The 21,038-nt window shown below is 40.6% G+C and overlaps 1 protein-coding gene across 1 annotated transcript in view; it reads right to left on the bottom strand.

Annotated features, from left to right (window-relative positions):
• uvrag (UV radiation resistance associated gene) overlaps positions 1-21,038 on the bottom strand; it is a 111,174-nt gene that overhangs the window by 38,082 nt on the left and 52,054 nt on the right. The window contains exons 12-13 of the mRNA XM_028596170.1: positions 19,336-19,501; positions 2,210-2,285 (exon numbers count right to left, since the gene is read on the bottom strand). Coding sequence (XP_028451971.1) covers positions 2,210-2,285; positions 19,336-19,501 — 242 coding nt within the window. The remainder of the gene's footprint in view (positions 1-2,209; positions 2,286-19,335; positions 19,502-21,038) is intronic.

The raw sequence follows: 21,038 nt of genomic DNA on the forward strand, positions 1-21,038 counted from the left end.
ACACAACAGGCCACTTTGTCGTTCCCTTTGGTGGTTTCACAGAGCACTTATTTTCATTTGCTATCTAAAATGTTTTCTTATCTGGCTTATTTTTGTATCCTTGAAATCTGGTGGGAAGATGGCAGACTTGGATATTGGCTAGCAGAGTGTGGTCTGGCATTAGAACTGAAACCTCCCAAAGCGCAGTGGTTTGAAGTCAGCCACCTGCTAGCGCTAATTGCCCAGTCTTATTCAGCGGAGAGGCCCTTCATTCCCGCCCGAATGTGGTCGAAAACAGGGAATGGAATGCAAATTGTTATAAGCCAGTGGTATATGTCTAACGGGATGAATGAAGGGAGTAACGCAGGTCAACACATTAGGTGTACTTTAATAAGCAGAGATAGATCAGGAGTTCAGCCCTCCCCTAAGGTGTTTGTGTTAATGAAAGATGGGGAGAGAAGAGAAACCAATTTAGAGCATTAATTCAACTTGTTTACCAAATGTCACCTGCACACACAGACACATTTCATGTTGTGACTATCTGCTCCATCAAAGGACAAGTCTGGGGATATTCATATTTTTCTTTTCAACAAATCCCATGAATATACCAAAACCAACAATGAACTGATTCTATAATTAGTGTTGCCTGTGTAGCCAAGGCCTCATTAACAACACTCTAGAGCGATGATAGTCACTGTGTGAGGCTGTAGTAAGCATAGCGGTGCTTTGAGCTACATGCTGTTGTTAGCATGATAACATGCTCACAATGACAATACCAACATGCTGATGCGAAGCATCTAAAATTACTATCATGTTTACTAGCTTAGTTTAGCATGCTAACATTTGTTCATTACCTCCTAAAACTACAGTACAGGCCAAAAGTTTGGACACACCTTCTCATTCAATGCGTTTCATGACTATTTACATTGTAGATTCTCACTGAAGGCATCAAAACTATGAATCAACACATATCGAATTATGTACTTAACAAAAAAGTGTGAAATAACTGAAAACATGTCTTATATTTTAGATTCTTCAAAGTAGCCACCCTTTGCTTTTTTTATTAATAAGGGGAAAAATTCCACTAATTAACCCTGACAAAGCACACCTATGAAGTGAAAACCATTTCAGGTGACTACCTCATGAAGCTCATTGAGAGAACACCAAGGGTTTGCAGAGTTACCAAAAAAAGCCAAAGGACTAATTTAAAGAATCTAAAATATAAGACATGTTTTCAGTTATTTCACACTTTTTTGTTAAGTACATAATTCCATATGTGTTCATTCATAGTTTTGATGCCTTCAGTGAGAATCTGTAATGTAAATAGTCATGAAAATAAAGAAACACGTTGAATGAGAAGGTGTGTCCAAACTTTTGGCCTGTACTGTATGTACAGCTGATGGGTATTTCCTTAGTTTTGCAGGTATTTGGTCATCAACTAGTTAGGTACTGGACTAAATGCTGTGCCAATTCATCACAATTTTTTTTTATGTCAGTCCGGACCAAAGAGGTGGCCTGACCGACCGCCCGCCCGCCCGCCATCCATATAACCATGCCACTCGCATGGAAAAAAACACATCAATGTTTCACTGAGTGACACGTTCCTTAATTTACAATTAACATGGAAACTGTAATAGTAGTAGTAATAGTAGTTTTGAGTCTGTCCCACAAGCACCTCCTGCTGCTGTATAGATACTAACAAGAACACCAAATCTGCAGCTGAAAATAGTCCCCAACAAATGCACGGTTTACTCCTGTAAGCCTTGCTAAGAAACTATAGGGTCCAGCTGTTTTAGGAAATTATTTTGCTTTTTTTTTTTTTTTTATAAACCAAACTATATATTTGTGACCCGTTTCTAAAGACGTATGTCTTCAGTAGGAACTTGGCCTCTTCATTATTGCCAGCCTTTAAAGTTACACATTTACTAATGCAAGAAGCGGGAGAAGCACTTTAGAATGACAGGTATACAGTATTAACTTTGTGCTTTTAACTGTGGTTTCCCCACCAGTGTATTGTTCAGAGAATGTACTGGTTCCAAAACAAATCTTGGTTTGTAGTCACTGTAGATCCCCTCTGTAAAAATCTTTGACTATAGGATAACAGGATAAAAAAATAAATAAATGCTACGCTAGAATTAATCCACACTTTTTCACTCTAAAAAATTTGTCAGAATAAGTAGCCATTGACAAATTAGTTGCAAACACTGGTGCACGGTTTGTCTGTTCATACCTGGGCAATGTTCTTGTTGAGTAAGTAGACACCATATTCAAAATGAAAGCGCTCTCCTCTGGGGTACAAAGGGAATCTGTTAAAGACAGGAGAAAAAGACAAACATGGTGTTAGACAGGAACAGGCGATTTATTCCACATAATCCATTACCAACAGAGTCTAAAAAGCAAAGGTGTTAAAGACACTGCGAACAAACAAACACTCTCAAGCCAACAAAGCACGGTCAAGCTTACAACAGCCTTATATCCATAATACATATCATATTATAGGTCTATCTGGGTGAAAAAAACAATAAAGGGTGGTGGGATTAAAGGGGGGTCCATTGCTTAGTTAATTTTACCTCAAGAGACTGTTGTTCTTTGGCTCTGCAACAGGCAATGCATTCTTCCCATCATTGAAAATGGCCATTCATGTAGCCAGCAGCGTTTACAGTTAGTAACTCTTGTAGATGGCTGATGACGCTGGGTCTGGGTCTATGATCCCATCCCACAGATGCCACCTCTGTGCCTTGTTAAACTGAAATATCAAACAGGAGCGGAGGCGTCCAAACAGCCTGTCCATCTGCCTCTGAGCTGGAACAAAGAGGACTTTTCCTTTCAACATAGTGGGAAAGTCCCAATTGTGCCAGTCAGATGTCTTAGTTAGCACTGCACAGGGAGTGCTCTTAAAAGGATGGAGAAGTTATCCCTGGGTGTTGGGGTAGGGTAGAGAGGGGAATATGCTGACATGTAGACAGGGGAGACTCTCTCTGCTATCAGGGACTTAAAGCTGAACTCATCCCTTCCTGTCATTATGTGCTTATGTCTGCTGGTCTCCCACTGAGAAAATACCATATGTTGGGAATCCAGCCCCATGAACTGAGCAGGACTTTGGTCTGACAAAACACACACACACACACACACACACACACACACACACACACGGTTGACTATATACTTGTTCTATATGACTGCCTACAAATATGGGACTCTTTTAAAGTGTTAGTTCCAAATCAATTAATTAAAATGGCAAATTGTATGGATTTGATTGGAGAAAGAAGCAGAGTCCCAGATCATTCTTTACTGTGGTTACATTTTTTTTTATAAAGACTGAGGCTCATTGTCATGTAGCTTATCAGGAGAGTTTACAAAATTCATCCACAAAAAGGAAAGTTAGAAGGATTTTACTTTGCTGGAGACAACTATACCTTTATAAGAAAGCCATTGATTACGAAACCTAATTGGAACAAAGAGTTAAAAGAACTGTGGCAGTCTATGCGTAAAGCAGAAAATATGTTTTTGAACTGCTCAAATAATTATATAGAAAAGAAGAAACTTAGAAACCTTCAAGAATAGTCAGAATAGGTTTGTTAAAAGATACTGATTCTACAAAAGACATTATCAAAGAGGACATGTATTAAACTTGAAGAGAATCCAAACATCTGACCCTAAGAGATTTTGGGCAGAAATTAATAAATTAGGGCCAAGGCGTAGTTGGAAAATACCCATGGAAGTGCTGGGGTACCATGGTAATTTAGTGACTGGACTGTCTGATGTAATCAATAGGTGGGAGACTTTAAAAGTCTTTTCTCTAGTGAGACTTTTGACTTTGACGGGGGGAATAACGAGGACATATGTCAGAGGAAAAATGTAATAGAGGACCATATTTTAAAAGGGGAATATTGGATAAATGAGGATCTTAAGAGTATTACAAAAGAAGTTCAAATGGCCATTAATAAAGCTAAATTGGGAAAAGCGACGGGGGCTGAAAATATCTCAAATGAAATGCTAAAATCACCCAAACTATTTGATATTTTGTGTGATTTATTTAAATGGTGTTATGAATCCGGCAAAATACCATCTATGTGGCTTAAATATATTATTAATCAGATACCAAAATCCCAAAATGAGGATCAGAGGGTGCCTTTTAATTATAGAGGGATTAGTTTGTGAGCACAGTTTATAAGCTGTATTCTACAATACTTAATGAGAGGCTCATGTTGTACCTAAAGAAAGAACAGCTCCTCGTGGAAGAACATTTTTGTATCGTCTACAATTATAACTAAAAGAATAAGTGAAAATAAGTCTACATATTTGTGCTTTATTGACTTTCAGAAAGCTTTTGATATGATCAATAGGGATCTGTTAGCCTATAAACTTATTGAGCACGGGGTAAATGGAAATCTTTATTGGGCTCTGAAGTATGTTTATCACAAGCCCATAGCATGTGTTAGATTTAATGAACTCAATACAAACTGGTTCCCAACATCATCAGGGGTAAAACAGGGTGATGCTTTGTCCCCCACTTCATTTGCAATTCATATAAATGATTTGGCAAAGGAAATTAAAGCATTGAATTGTGGGATAAGATGTGGAAATTAAATGAGTATAAGTATTCTTCTGTACGCCAATGACATTGTTTTACTGTCACCCTCTGAAGATAATATGCAGCGGATGCTATCCTATATTGATGATTGGTGTAATAAGTGGAGACTGTTTATCAATAGAAAGAAAACGGAAATAATTCACTTTAGAAAACCTTTAACTAAACGCCGTATCTATGAGTTTAAAATTGGGTCACACAAGATGAACTTTGTAGACTCCTATAAATATCTAGGTTTCTATATTGATGAACATATGAATTTCAGAATAGGTGTTAAGGTTGTTGCTTATTCAGCACGTAGAGCTTTGGGAGGAATAATTGGTAAAAGCAAGCTTGTGTGTGCCTTATACTTGATTATATTGTGGGGGTTAGAGGGCTTAGAGATATATCTAATTGTGAATTAGTGCAAAATAGTGCCATAAGATATTTTTTGTGTGTGTACAAATATGCTCCAACATTGGCGATAGTGGGAGACATGGGATGGGAATCATGTGAGGCTCGTTGGAAGATATGTACGGCCCAGTTATGGAATCGTTTACTAGATATGGACGCAAATGGGTTGACGAGGAAAATATTTCTCTGGTATAAACACATTTTGGTCCTTGGTCTAACGACATATGCAAACTGTTTTGTAAATATGGGTTTGGGGAGTTGTTTATTAATAATGAAAAGCTGAATATTGGTTTGTTCAAAGAATCTGTGTTTGCTAAAGACAAAGAGCAATGGGCCGATGATATATGGGCTAAGCCAAAATTGCGTGTTTTTGTGATGATAAAACCGCAATATGGCACAGAGAATTATATTGTATATAATTTGTCAAAAAGGCAAAGATCTCTATGTGCTCAGTTGAGATTTGGTGTGTTATCTTTGACTGTTGAAACAGGACGATATGTTAATGTAGAATAGAAGAAAAGGATCTGCCCCATGTGTTGTTTGAATGATATAGAAAATGAGTTCCATTTTGTTTTCTACTGTTCTTTTTATTGTGAACAGTGCGATTTTTTTTGTTTCGTAGACAAAAGATAAAAGCAGAGATTGATTTGGTAAATATGGATGATTCTCAGAGACTGAGATGGCTGCACATGTGAAACATAAATTAGCCAATTATCTTGAGAAAGCCAGGGAGAAGAGGAAAAAAGCTCTTTATCGAGATGATCTGTAGATGAGGATTTGTTTGTATATGCAGTGTGTGTGTGTGTGTGTGTGTGTATGCGTATGTATACATGTGTATGTATATATTTGTATTCATGCATTTCTCTGAATGATTTGTATATGCAACCGGAAGATGTTTGCTAAATAAATTTGTGGTGTCTCGTAATCCCAAAACCGGAATAAAAACAGAATATGGCACAGAGAATTATGTTGTATATTTGTCAAAAAGGCAAAGATCTTTATGTGCTCGAGTGAGATCTGGTGTTTTGCCTTTGACTGTTGAAACAGGACAATATGTTAATGTAGAAGAGGAAAAACGGATCTGTCCAATGTGTTGTTTGAATGATATAGAAAATTAGTTCCATTTTGTTTTCTATTGTCCTTTTTATTGTGAACAGCGCGATTTTTTGTTTTGTAGGATAAAAGCAGAGATTGATTTGGTAAATATGGATGATGCTCAAAGACTGAGATGGCTGTTCACATATGAAACATATAAATTAGCTAATCATCTAGATAAAGCTTGGGAGAAGAGGAAAAAAGCTCTTTATCGAGATGAATTGTAGGTGAGAATTTGTTGTGTGTGTGTGTGTGTATATATATATATATGTGTATGTGTGTATATTTATATATTTGTATTCATGTATTTCTCTGAATGATTTGTATATGCGACAGGAAGATGTTTGTTAAATAAGTAAATTTTTTGTGTCTTGTAATCCCATGTGGGATGGGCCAAATGTTTGGCATGACACAGAAATAAAATGCAACTAACTAACTAACTAACCAACTAACTAAATAACTAACACACACACACTTGTGATAACCTTTGTTATCTACTGTTTATCATAGCCTAATCTAAACCCCATCTCTTAACACTTCATCTTAAACTTCAGAGTGACCTAAAACCAATCCCACACTTAACCTCTCACCCACACACTGAAATAATGCTTTTTAAGATATTGGAGGAAATATGTCTTCATTTTAGAGGATTTGCACTGCTCCTTTCTGCACATGAAATCGCCATCTGGTATTTGTAAGAACATAAATCCAACAACACACGTGAGATGTTACCGAGCCAGGTACTGCCGTAAGCGTACGTACACACAGATGCAGCGGCCATGAAGTTAGTCACATAAACAGCTGTTTTGTTGTTGTTGCAACAGCTGCCAAAAGGCCACGCCAACAGGGGAACAATGAGCAGAGGAAATATTTTTGTAAAAATAAGCCCTTCCATCTGAAAACCATCTACGGTAATAAAGCTTGTGTTATTGTCTGATGCCCATGTGAGGGAAGCCCACATCAAAACAACAGCCCAGAATTGTGTTTGAAGCAGCAACTTGATGCATCCCCTTCAGTAACTTCCACAAATGACTATAAAATGCACCAGCTCAACTTAAATGAGCTGCAGGTCTTTTATGTGACAGTGTTTTCATTTGCTACTGGAGTTAGGACACACCGGTTTAGTTCAGTCCACACATTCTCAATTGGATTCAGGTCAGGGCTTTGTGATGGCCACTCCAATCCTTTTACTTTGTTGTCTGTGACAATTTTGTCACAACTTTGGGGGTATGCTTGGGATCGTTGTCCCGCTGGAAGACCCAATTACAACCAAGCTTCAAATTTCTAGCTGATGTCTTGAGATGTTGCTTCAGTATTTGCAAATAATCCTCCTTCCTCATGATGCCATCTATTTACCAACTTAATTTGGGACGGTGTTATTTGGATGGAGAGCCTCACACCCTTTTTCCTACACACACATGGCTGATTACTGTGGCCAAACAGTTCCATTTGTGTCTCATCTCATCACCAAAGAACTATACAGCCTTTCCGGCCTTGGCGATGTAAGGCTCTCCCAACAGTAGATTTACATACATTGTTACTTTGACTCCTTCACCAGCTTCTTTGTTGTTGTCTTGGGGTTCAGTTTGACCGTTCGGGCCAAGGTTTGTTCAGCCCTAGGGGATGATGTTCTCCTTCTTCCTGAACGATTCAGTGTCTGTGTGGCTCCATCATTTTTATACCTGGGTACAATTTATTTCACAGACACTTGTGGGACCTTCAGCTGCTTGGAAATTGCTCTTAAGAAGAAACCAGACTTGTGAAGGGTCACAATTCTTTTTCTGTCGCTTCGATTTTCCCGTGGTATCAAGTGCAATAAGGCACTGACCAAATATAAGCCCGGTGCATTCATAATTAGCTTCTAATAATGACAATTGGCCTATGCGAAGCTTCCAAAAGTAATTTCAGTTGCAGTTTAAAGAGACAATCCACTCGGTGTGTTTAAACATTTGACCTACTTGTAATTAAAAGCTGAAATGAAATGTCTTTGATGATCCATGATCTCTTATGGGCATAAAGTAGATACCCATTGACTTAACACAATAAATGTATGGTAACATGAAATATGTGGAGTTGGGAAAAATTGTGTTTGCATGTCTTTAGCCTAGGTGTATCAAAATATATGACCTCACCTGTATCTGACAGCGATGCCAGAAGCAGCAGATGCGTTCTGATGTGCCTGTACAGTATGTGCAGACATGTGTTGAATGCTTTGCATGCATGTGTGTGTGTATACTGGTGAGTATGTACATCCGGCATGCCTCCTGTGTGTGTGTGTGTGTGTGTGTGTGTGTGTGTGTGTGTGTGTGTGTGTGTGTGTGTGTGTGTGTGTGTGTGTGTGTGTGTGTGTGTCCGTGCCCCCTGGAGACTGGGTCATGGTCTTTGGTTAATCCTGTGTGAGAGCAGATATGGGGCTATCCCCCCCCCCCCTAACTCTGACCTACAAGTGCTTGAGGCAATGTGAGAATCCACTTCCTCCTACTGTCAACTGAGATCATGCTAACGGCACTGGAGCCCTGCAGGTTAATGTATAGATTCACATGCGGTTGTGACATTCTGGAGGCCAGATTTTACTCTGATCTCGATGCTCTGACATCTTTGATAACACCCACTTTTCAGCATTTCAGCTGTAAAAGCATTTGCTTTTGATAACGTGAGCTTACCCAAGGCTTTGGTTTTATTCAATAGTTTGTTTTCTCCTACTCATATGTGAGCCTGTCCGGAGATGCTCACTGTAAACACCTCCCCATTCACACATTACGCTGCAACTCTGGGACGTTAAAGAAGTAAACCCTTAACAGATGGGGGTCATTCTGGCCCTAGAATGAATTCTAACAGGATGTTGCTTCTAAAGGCTGGCAAGTAAAGAGTGAGACGCTGTAGCCTCAGGGCCACACAGTCAGCCACTTTTTGGCCCCTCTATATCCCCGACATGCAGCCAGGGCCCCACGGAGAAGGCGGCATGCCAGAGGCCATATCTAAGCAATAGGAAATAACGAACAGGGAGAGGAAGAACAACAAAATAGGCAATCCCCTTGCACCGCTGGCATTCCCAATATCACTTCCCCACAAACAGATAGGATTTGTTTGCTGATCAACACTCCCGAAAAAGGAAAGCAGAGCCCATTCCAACAAAAACGCAAAAAACACGAACATGCACCGTCATCGTCACAGCCAAGTGATTAATGACTGCTGTCCACTGTGTCTGAAATCACACTGGAGCGACCCCCGGTTCACCAAACACTAGGAATTCCTCCCGGGGACGTCCAGAAAAGTCAAATATATTATTACACACCAGTGGGGAGGATGGAGGGAGGAAGTCTGAGGATGGAGGGAAGGGAGGAGGCGCCAAAGCAGTGTGTGATTCAGTTAGCGAGCACAGTTTATCATCTTACGTATTATCTAATCTGACCAGATTTGTCCCACCGAGATTTAAACGCCTTTCAAAAAGGAGACCATGCCAAGAAAGCGCTCAAAACAATAAAAGATGTAGAGCAAACATACAACAATGCAAAAAGTCAGAATACAAAGTCTCGTAAACTAAACAGAAAGCACTCAAGAACAATTCATTTGCGGTCAATAAAAAGTCACTTTTTTTTCCTTTTTCAGTTTTCATCTAACTCCGTTTCGGACCGAGGGGACAGATGACCATTGCTACCATTCCTGCTACAACAGTAAACATGTAAGTGGTATGTGTCTTGGAGAGAAATAAGGACTAGCAGAGTCAGAGGAGACAGAACGCCATTTTTAATCACTCAGCCAGCGGCAGCAGCATACACTGAAGCCGTCCTCTACACTAAACAGGATGAAATAAATTACAGTCCTGGAGGAATATACAGGCCAAAATCAGTGGCCTGTCTGTCCGTCATGATGAAGGGTCCAGAATAAACAGACACAAACCAGAAAGATTGACACACAGGCTGGAAAAGTTGCACTAATTGTGCTTTCCCACTGGCTTGTAAGATTGTTTTTGTGTCGATTTCAAATGAGCTCATGCTTACTTCGACTCTTGCACCTTGTGCGCGATGCTGTTGGTTCTTTTGTTTAATTTTGTTGTACGTATAAATCAAATTTAATCATCTCTATCTCAGCAGTGCTCCTCATATTTCCTCACTTTACTTCATCAAGCCGTTTCTTCCGTCAGCACATCCCTCTCCAGCTCCCCTCTGTGGCAGCTCTGTTGACGGGCCATGTCCGTGAAACACACAGCAAAGTGAATATGACCATAATCAACACGCCCACTCACTTTAGCATCTATTTAAAAGACTGATTACTGAAACGAAATGAAATCTGCTTTCATTTAGCTAATATTCAACTCTGAGTGCACTGGACAAAAAGATGAAAAAGAAATGACAGCGAGACGCCCCCGCCGCTCATAAAAAATTGCCCGTCTCTTTCCTTCTCATCTACCCTTCAGAGCAATCTCACCACAGGACCGTTAACGTGCGAGCGCTGGCCCTGTGTGTAGACACAAAAATATGTAATTAATAAGTGCGGAGCCCTGACACCGTAAAAAGACAAAAGCTGCATCTCTCAGGAAAGTCCCCTGCCTTTATGGGAGAGAATATGTGTGCCTCAGCCTGCCAGCTCTTTAACCGCAGGGTCTAGACATAGACAACTTTAAAATATAAAGGAAGGACTCTCGTTAAAAGGAGGAAACAACCAATAAACATATAGCTAAAAATGATGAGATGAAGTATAGGAAGTTCTTTGCTCTTTCTTCCTGTCCATTTCGGTTTTATTTTTTAAAACACCCCGTGCCCTTTCTTTTATTCCTGTAGAGGGATCTTTTATTCCTGTAGAGGGATCTTTTAATAGCAGCCTGACTTACACTTCTTTCATCTTTGAGTGATCTACCACCACCAGTGTCTACACGGTCTCCCTGGTCTGCACCCCGGAGGCCTCCTAGCAGGTGTCAGCAGCTCATGGCGTCTTTTATACCTTCCAGACAGTTAAATGGCAACATTTGTAGGGCTCTTTGTGCAAAGAGAATAGGTGAGGCTACTACGGCCCAAAGACTCTAGTTAAAGCTTTGTATATGCATTCTGCATTGTACATAAAGCCTGTTTAAAATGGACATTGGTTTCTGGAGACAGAACCAAAATGGAGTCCATCTGAGCTCTGTTTTTTTAAGTTAAAATGGCCATCTTCATTACATTCAGTCCTGTTACAAGCCGTCTAAGGCCACAAGGTCAGTGGGGGCTCCTTGTGAAAACTATGGAGAGCAAGTACACGCAAGCACCTTATAGTATATTGGACTCTTTTCTCTTCCCTCTTGGGTCCGTTGTATTAAACGTAGGAGTATAAAGGAGGACGCAGCTATGCAGGTGGGTGGTCGTGCTTAGCTTTACCGTGGTTCAGGGGAAGACTCCTAGTGACTGGCTGACCTGCTGTAATATATACACAGGCTGAGGCCTCCACATGTGTCGGCTTGCCTGTTTAGACATCCTAATTAATACTCCAAATGTGCAAAACAACAGTTCTGGCTCACATGTTGGAGACGAGGCTTGGCCAGTATGTACACCCTTGTTTTAACGGTGGGAGGGGCAGGGGATGCTTGTAAGTTTCACGATGTCTTTAATGTGCAATTTCAAACGGCCTGGGACCATAAATCATCTGGGCCTGCTTTTTAAAAAAACACCTGCCTTGCAACTGTCACGGCGCTAATGGCAGTGGTTACTATATAAATCACAGTGGGCTGTAATTTTCAATATCTGAGAAATGATTACGCTGAGCATCTGTCAGTGAATGCTATTTTAACGGCCGCTGCTGCACTTAAGACCCCTGTGTAACCGTTTCGCCATCTCGGTCTGTGCCGTTAAGGCGTCTCCTGAGTGATGTGGCGGTTGCTCGCTCTGTCATACTGGGTTTTCATCACAGCTCTTAAGAATATCCAGGGGTCTGCTGACCCCCAGCTCCCAACCCCTGCACTCTCATTTTCTTCCCCTTTTCCCTTTGTTTGTTTCCATTGTTTTAATCACAAGCAGAGATGGAAAAGAGGAGCTGAATATGACCAGCATCCTACATAGTATTCACTCGCCAAAAACTTAAGACAGAGCAGACCAGCACAAAAACATCCAAAATGCAACTTAAAAAAATAAAATAAATAAAAACACATGCTATCTGACCTGAAATCAAAAGATTATAACACTGATTGAGCATTAATATTCTGACCTCATGGCAGTTTCTGGTCAACACCAATTTTCATGATCATAGCTGGACTAACAAGAGTCTACAGACATGCGAGCGCCTCTGTGGGACTGTACTTTAGCACAGCAGTGCTTTGAGCTAAATGATACCATAGACATGCTCACGATGTTAACATGCTGATGCTAAGCACATCAAATATTTACAATGTTCATCGTTTTAGCGCGTTCACATGTTAACATTTGCAAATTAGCACTAAACACTGTGGCTGATGGGCATGTCATTATTTTGCAGGTATTTGGTCGTACAAGAATTACAATGTTGACTACAATTTATCCTGAGGGGTACATTAATGTCAAAACCACACGTCAACATCATGGTGGCTCTAGAGAAAAAGGCAAAGGTGGGGGGTGGGCGGGTCACAAAAGTGAGTAGGGTTCATCCTCTGGGTGATATGAATGTCTGTACAACAGTCTGTTCCAATCCATCTAATAGTTGTTGAAATATTTGCACAAAGGGGTGGACAGACCAACCAAAAGAGAGCAAGAGTTTACAGTATACAGGTACATTGATAGTTTCCCCTCAATCTCTGAACAAAAATACATTATTAGAGTTCTTAGCTGGCTGGGTTATCCCCTTCAAGCTACAGCATCCTCCAGAAAGCCAGATGCTTCTTGTTATCCTTTTAATGATGTACGAACAAAGACTTCTCCAATGGGCTGCACAACAGCAGGGCTCCAAGATGAAGGGCTGCTTATTCAACTAACCTGTCAACCTAAAAGAAGTCCTCGACTTCTTTAGAGCTATTCTAAACATAGCATTCCTGCCATTGTCTTTGAGTGATTTGGTAGAAAACCTCAGAAGACAAGTAAACATTCAGTCCAGTCTCAGGGTGCCTTTGTAGTTGACATAAACACTTAAATAATGAGCTATTGGTTGGAATTTGATTTAAACTATCTGGATCCCAAGTGGATCACCTCCTTCATTCTTTCTATGAAGAACACAGTAACCATGCAACTGACCCACTAGCAAACATATCACACTCCTTAATAATGATTAATTCTATAATGCCAGACCATGTGCAGTTGCTTACGCAACCAGGTAGAACATCATACAATTCTCATTTTAATACGGATAACACATTAAAATTAAACAACTATAAAGATCTTGAATTCCAGCTGAAGCTGAAATCTGTATTTAAAGTGACAATCTGTACTGTAGGACAGAGTGTGGGGAAACAATAAAGAGGACACATTTAAAGAACATGAATGTTGATCAGGTGCAAAAAATGAAATTCCATAGACTGTACAATATTGGCTTAATACCAGAAATGCTTGGATGGATATCTTAAAACCCCTGGAGACTAAATCACACCTACTGTATCTGCATCGTTATAAAAGATAGAAAGTGTCTAATCATGTCATTTGGGTTAACTATAGATACGTCATCAGCAATTGCCAAACTTGACTTGTGTGTGTGTGTGTGTGTGTGTACCCCCTTCTATACTAGCAGTCCTTCAGCAGGTTGTTTAACGCGCCATGCAGCCTCACAGTTCTTTTCCCCCGTCAATGCTGTGCAGGACAGGGTAGTTTGGGTGCAGTTCCCCTCACCTCCTGTGCACATGGTCCATGTTAAGAGACATGAGACCCCTGGAGCCCCGGAACAATAACCCCTTTTCTGGAGCTCGCAGGTTCCTCTCGTCTTAAGCTGGCCTCCCTCCCTTGGCATTGACATTCGCTACCTCCACCGAGTTTATTTTGTGTTTAAACCAAGCAGTGATGTGTAAATCCCACTGACAAGCTTTTTTCCCCTTTAGCCGTGATAAAGAACAAAAATAAAAACTGATTTGCCTCAATTCTTTGGGCAAAGGACTATAGGAGGCAGTGCTTGCTTTTTAATGGCTGGGCTCTGGTCTCAATCAGACACTGGACATCTGGATCACATCTCCCTAGTTCTCCACCATGCAATCAGAAACACTGAAACTGGGCTCTCCACAGGACAAAATGTGGGCGCAACATGTCGTTAGAGTCCACTGATTTCAGAGATCATACAGAGTGTCAAACAGACCAGTCATATTCCACACCTTACTTTCAAACATTCTTACAAGGCCAGTTTGACACTCTGGAGGGTAACACAGTTCAGATCAACACATGCCTTATCCTGTGGAAAAATATCTGACTATATGAAATAAGGCAGCCATTACTCTACCCGGCAGGTGGAAAGGAATAAAGTGATATTAGCCAAACACAAAAGGTGAAATATATTCATATTCTTCACACCACACTGAAGGTCCAAATCAATGAACAGGTTAGGCCTGACTATACCCAGGGCTCTGAGAAATAAACATGAGCGTAATGTGGATCCACACTTGGTTGGGCAGTAGAGCCACAGAAAGGGGATGCTGAGACTTTAAGGATGTATGGAGTCATCTAAACATAGCACTAAGATTCATCACATTGCAAAAGTAGGGTTAGGACAATTACCATTTAACAGGGGGCCTACAGTGCCACTAAAACATTAGGTTCCTATGTGCACACCATTATAACTGACTGACTGCTTGCTAATCCTACCACGCTCTGAGAAACTGATCCCATGCCACCTCACTTATCACCACTGGCTGCCTCTTTCCGACACTTTAATCACCCCTTTTTTGTACACTTTTGGAGCTCGGCTAGTTGCTTTCCGTCTCCCCACACGTAATTTTGCTATGTGTCTGCAGCCCGCCGGGACCTTGGGGTCATAAACATGTGGAGGGAAGGGGGGGGTGAAAGCTTGCTGGAGCGTTTGGCCCCACTCAGGGACACCTAAGGGCAATGCTGGATTGTGGTGTCTGTTCAACAGCCACACAGCCTACAAGTTTATTTTTTGTTGCTGGACCTGCTGTAAATATCCTGCATGGTAGGACTGGAAATGTGTAGAAGGGACTCCCCAGTGAGCCTCTCCAGCTGTTGTCATGACATAATCACCCACACAGAGAGATGATGGCTGCTCAATCACCGGTTTGTCTGATAATGTCTCTCTTTTTCTCACACACTTTCTCCCAGCTGTTTGTCTTCTTAAGTACGACACATGTGGATGTGAAAGTGTCCGTGCTGATTTACACATCACTCCCATGTGCCCCGGCCGAGGACAAGCAGTCACTTGTTTTGTAATGGGAAAGTACAGCACAAATAAATAAAAAAAGGTTTTTATTTAATAAATGGCATTTTTCAAAGGACTTCTTTTATTTATTTCATTATTTTCTTCTTTTATTTATTTCACTCATTTTTTTTATTCAGTTTCTTTGATTCAAATGAATGGGGCGTGGTTTTCTCACAGACTCAGATCAGACCAAGGCAACCAGCTAGTGTCCTGGCATCGCCAGCATATCACTATCTGCCCCAGCAAATAAAACACGAGGCAGAGGGACCACAGCTGGCCAATAGCTACCACCTCCCGTTCATTTGAATATGCGAAAAGAAAGTGAAATAAATGTGGCATTATGAAATAAAAGTACCCTGAAATAAATAAATAAAAGTAGTCCTTTGAAAAATGCCATTTTTTCAAATAAAAACTTTTTTTATTGAACTATGTTGACTCATTATTAGATTTTTGTATTTACATTTATTGCCTCATATATTTATTTCCAGATTTATATCATTGCCATATTTATTTATGTACTTATTTAATACTGACCTAAATGGAGTTCCGTAACCCATTCCATAATGATCTGATTATAATATGTGGCCTGCATGTCTCTTCCTACCCATTTAAATCATTTACTATAATGAGCCTACTCCAGGTTTCATGACCCCAACTCGCTCCTTTCCAGCCACCTGAAAAACACAGCCGACTGCTCAGCACAAAACAGAGGCCCCCAAGGGCCCCCCCCAAGGTGCCCATATTTGTTCAGATTCCCAGTAATAAACACTAGCATAAAATGTGTGAATATTCTTTACATAAAAACAACAATAAAGGACTGGAAAATCTGCCGATATCAACCAGGCCCTGCATAGCAAAAGCAGAATTGTGTGCATAATGTAAGAGCTGACGAGTGCGAGCATGACTCTGGACTTCCATCTTTATTCTCCTCTTCCGCTGGCATTGAACCTACCCAGGCTACTAACTCTAACACTGATGGGGCAATCATATTCACTCACACCCATGGCTTTTGGTAACATTGCTGATTATAGCATAATCTTCTTCATCACACTTGAATGTGTGGAATGTCAATATGCATGTAAGGTGCATACCTAAGTAAGCGTGCAATTTATCATAACAGAGCAGTTTTTGTTTATTCTGACATGATGCATAGTTACAGGACCATAACATATACAAAATAATAATTTCATTATATTGGCCCTCATTATAATTACAGTGCCTGTACAATTAATGAGAAGCAACCCTGACAAAGCCCCAGGTGCGGTTAGATTCTCTCTTTATCATTTGCTTCTCTCTATGTCAACATAATATTTGCGATTACAAATAGTTCTTGATTTAAAAAAAAAAAGAAGAAGATATAATGCTCTGTTGTGAAGACAGGAAGCACAGTGGTTACAGCCCTAGGGTGTGTCAGAGACGCTGGCACTGAATGGGCACTGTGATTTACATTCCCGGCAGAGCTTCATTATAGATTATCTGAACACCTGAGTAAGTTGTAAAATAAGGGGAACTTGTTACCATGGGCAAAACATAACAGCTTAACAAGAAAGCATCCCCTGTAAAAGCTATGCAGGTATGTAGCGGAACTAGGGAGAGATAGTATATGTATTAAAATGTAGCAGGCCCTATCTGAGTACTTCATATTGACAAATCCAAATCCAGAAGCCAAGCTCCAGTGAAAATGCTCTATTGCAGGCTGCTGTATGGTGTGTGTGTGTGTGTGTGTGTGTGTGTGTGTGTGTGTGTGTGTGTCTATTAATGACAAACCTTGAGTGTTCCAAATGCAGTCAAAGACAATTCAACCACAAAAACAGTAAGATAATGTGAGCATTTACTAAAAGGAAAATAATTGGTTCAATTATTTGCCATTTATGGCCTGACTATAAAGTTACAGAAGCTGGAGGTTTCCACATCACATAACCCGGGTTTCCACATCACATAACCCTGGCCCTCACACACTCCTGTTGAGGATTTGGGCATTGCTAATGAACGTAACATTCGGAAGTACTGAGAGACATAGTAGAACGTTTTAATCTGAACACACCACCAGAAAATACACTATATTTGTTTTCTGTTATGTATTAAAATAAACACACATTAGAGGCCCATGATATTTAATCCAATCTAATTTAATGACTTTTCAAAGACTTTCCAGGCCAAATTCACTCAACTTCAAGGACCCAATTCCATACAGATACATGGTACCACCCCGTAATAAATATCCAAATTTATGATCTGTTGAAAACTTCAAAATAGGGCCTCAAAGAGAATAACAGTATAACAAGGCTGGCGATTTATTGACTACAAGACCCCAGGTCTTGGTCTTTGAAATCTGGCAGCACGGAGTTATTTGATGTGGCTCTTATGGTTTGATGGATTACTAAAAGTGTGATAAACGTGGTGGAAATAAAAGAACAGTGTGATGATTAAGCAGTGATTATGTACTTTCTTGTTAACAGTGTCAAAAATGTAACAAAGGTTAAAACACTTTTTTTTAAATCTCGGCTGTTGCAGTTGGAAATGAGCACCAGCTGAGATGTCTGATTAACGCTCCTTTCATCTCGCAGCCGCTCTTTTCCACGGAGCATTTGAATAAACAAGCAGTGGACTTCTCTGTGAGCACAATGAGATCTTTTCAACAGATAACAAAGACAACTATGCAAATGTTCCAAATGGTCGATAATATGAAGAAATGCAGTGAAAAATTATCTAGCACAGACGCATTTACAAGAACATTATTATTAGATTATTTAGTATTTAATTATGGGAATTCTAAAAAACTACTGAGCGAACATCCGACCAATTTTAGCTTCAATAAGATTTGGAGTTTGTCTACAATAGAGCTATCACTGCTGCCAAAACTGTCAGGTGAAGAAATTCTCCACAATGACCTTGTTTACATGAGACATAGTAGAGAACATTTTTTTTTTTTTTTTTTTGTTGTTAAACAAAAGAACTTCCTGACTCACCACACTCAAATTCTATCCAACACCAAGATTATGCTCCATCGATTAATGTCTTTATTGGAATTAAAAATGAACTTCAGGATTGTATACAAGAGTGGTCAAACTGCTATAGATATCACGTTACGCTGCATGTGCTGCACAAGACCGGACCTTTGGATAAGCGTAGCAACAGTAACTAAGAGGGCGGGGCTTAACAAACTGTCAATTTATAATAAAAGTAATCTCTTACTGTCAAGAAACCAAATATACTGTCAGCTAGTCTACAATGAAAAAATATATATTCTAGTCCTACCAAACATTTCCTTGTCTGTTTCCTTTCTCTTAGTGCATTTGTTTACCAACTAGTCTATGTCCACGACGTTCCACTTCTGGGATTGCCCCGGTGCTGCCGGAAATTCCGCCGTATGTCCCTCTTTTTGGCCGGATGTCTGTAACCTTCATCTGTCTCTGTGTTGGCGTTCTAACCTCCGGTGGATTTCTGAGGACTATGGTTAACTGCTCCTCGGATCTCTGCAGGGTAAATCCAGACAGCTAGCTAGACTATCTGTCCAATCGGAGTTTTCTCTTACACGACTAAAACTACTTTTGAACATTCACATGTTCCACCAAAACAAGTTCCTTCCCGAGGCGATTTTGCAGCGGCACCGTGGCTCCGTCCGGTGCCGCTCCAAGACGATTGTGATTGGTTTAAAGAAATGCCAATAAACCAGAGCACGTTTTTCTCCCATCCTGGAATGCTGTGTGGACTAGCCAGACAATGCGAGACTATTTACCAATGAAAGTGTCATTGACCCCATGTCCTCAGCTTTTATAGGATATATCTGAATGTTGATTTCAAAGTGATTTCACTTCAAGAAAGTAAAGAGCAACCTGAGAATTTAGAACAATCTATTTGTAGAGAAGACAACCCTGTACACCAGGATGTGTGATACGTGCATTTGTGATGAAAGAGATGCATGTTAAGATGAGATGTTCCCCTATCGTTTTGTTGGTGTTTCCATGTGAAGAACTAAGCCTACTTACTCTCGCTCCTTCTCAGTGAGTCTGTCAGTGATGGTGTCCTTGATGGAGGAGCGCGAACCCTTGTGGATCACCGGATACCGAAGAGGGATCTGCAGGAAGCACGAGATCATCAGGACCAGGTGCGACGTGTAACCCAGGGCGACTGCCACGCTCCCATCATCCTTAGCTGCAGGACACAAAGTAGAAAAAGGAGTCCCAGTAATAACACATTAGACAAGCGATGTTAAGCCGAGCAACAATGGTGTACTTGTTATTCCATCAGTGGACTTTTTAGGTTATTGACATCACACCAAAAGCCTCTAAGAGTATAATCCAATGCAAATTCAATTCTAAACAATTGTTGTTGTTTTTTCCACCAAGAATTCCAAAGCACACAACAATGTCTGTTTTGTTTGGACTTTCACTTTAATTACATGGAGTGAAAAGAAAAAAAAAATTGTGTTTACATACGCCATGTCCACATCTTGTGAATCCAAACAAAAATGTATAAACATCAAACCAAAGATAGTTTGTGTCCACGGGAAGAAGAGCACTTGCATTCATGTGGGATAGTGTTTTTGAAAAGCGATTCAAAATGTGGCACAGCACACATAGTGCCAGTAAAACATTGGCTGCAGCGGGATACCCAATTTCTCACAGATTTGTGCTGGAGAGGCAAAAGCATCACGTATAACTATCCCCGCTGAGCCCAAATAACTTTTAGGTCGGAAAACTGGATGCCTTTGTGAACATTTCTGACAGCAAAGCATCTCGCTGTAAGTAGGAGGGATGGTTTCAAGACAATGCACTCAGTGGTTTTACATCCTGCAAAGACTTCAAATCACCGTGGTTTCTCTCTTAATGAAATAACAGACTATGGCAATAGTAAGTGGTATACTCCTTGGCTCATGCAGTGTCTTTTAACACAGAAAGCCTCCGTTATACCATTACTTTTCCGGCATTTTCCTAGTCCATAGCACCACAAGCACCTGGAGTAAACCGCTTCCTGGCCTCTGGTGCTTTTGGGTGATGCTACACGCTAACAGTCACAACAGGAATATCAGGTCAACTAAAGGACACCTTAGGGTGCAAGTGGAGACTGCTGAAATCTTGTCGGGCTGAGCTGACAAGGAAAAGCTTAGTTACATGTAAAAGACCGGAGAGCCTGAGCAGAGTGCCACTCTGTTCCACTTTGAACCCCAGTAGGATTAGGACTCCAACGGACCCTGACCCTGGTCTCAGTACCCATCCAGACAGTTCTGGACTTGATGGAGCAGACCTCACACAAATGAGAGCAGGGGTGAGCAATGGGGTAAATGTAGAGTTAAAGGCATGCTTCTCGCTCCTCTTATTTAGGGCTGGGTAGCGCCACTGATTTCCTGAATCGATTTGATTCCGGTCCACGAGGTCGATTTGGGATATTTCGGTTGTGATACTAATTTGGAATTGTTACAAGCTCCACACACTACAGCAGTCAACATACTAAAGTGCAACTTTACAGACTCTACAGTGAGTTTTGAGTGACATTTCATTCAGATACCTTGAGGTGATAGTCCAAGGGACCCCTTTTAAAATGTCAAAAAAGAAACCTTACCGACCAGCTAGCATGGACGTAGTTGGTACCAATGGATTTCTTAGGTCTTATAGTTTCATATGATACAGACAGAGATCCATTCTGGATTTTATGAAAAGATATAAGATAGGGCTGGGCAATATATCGATAT

This window comes from Perca flavescens, chromosome 13 (genome assembly GCF_004354835.1).
Source record: "Perca flavescens isolate YP-PL-M2 chromosome 13, PFLA_1.0, whole genome shotgun sequence".
NCBI classification, from domain to species: domain Eukaryota; kingdom Metazoa; phylum Chordata; class Actinopteri; order Perciformes; family Percidae; genus Perca; species Perca flavescens.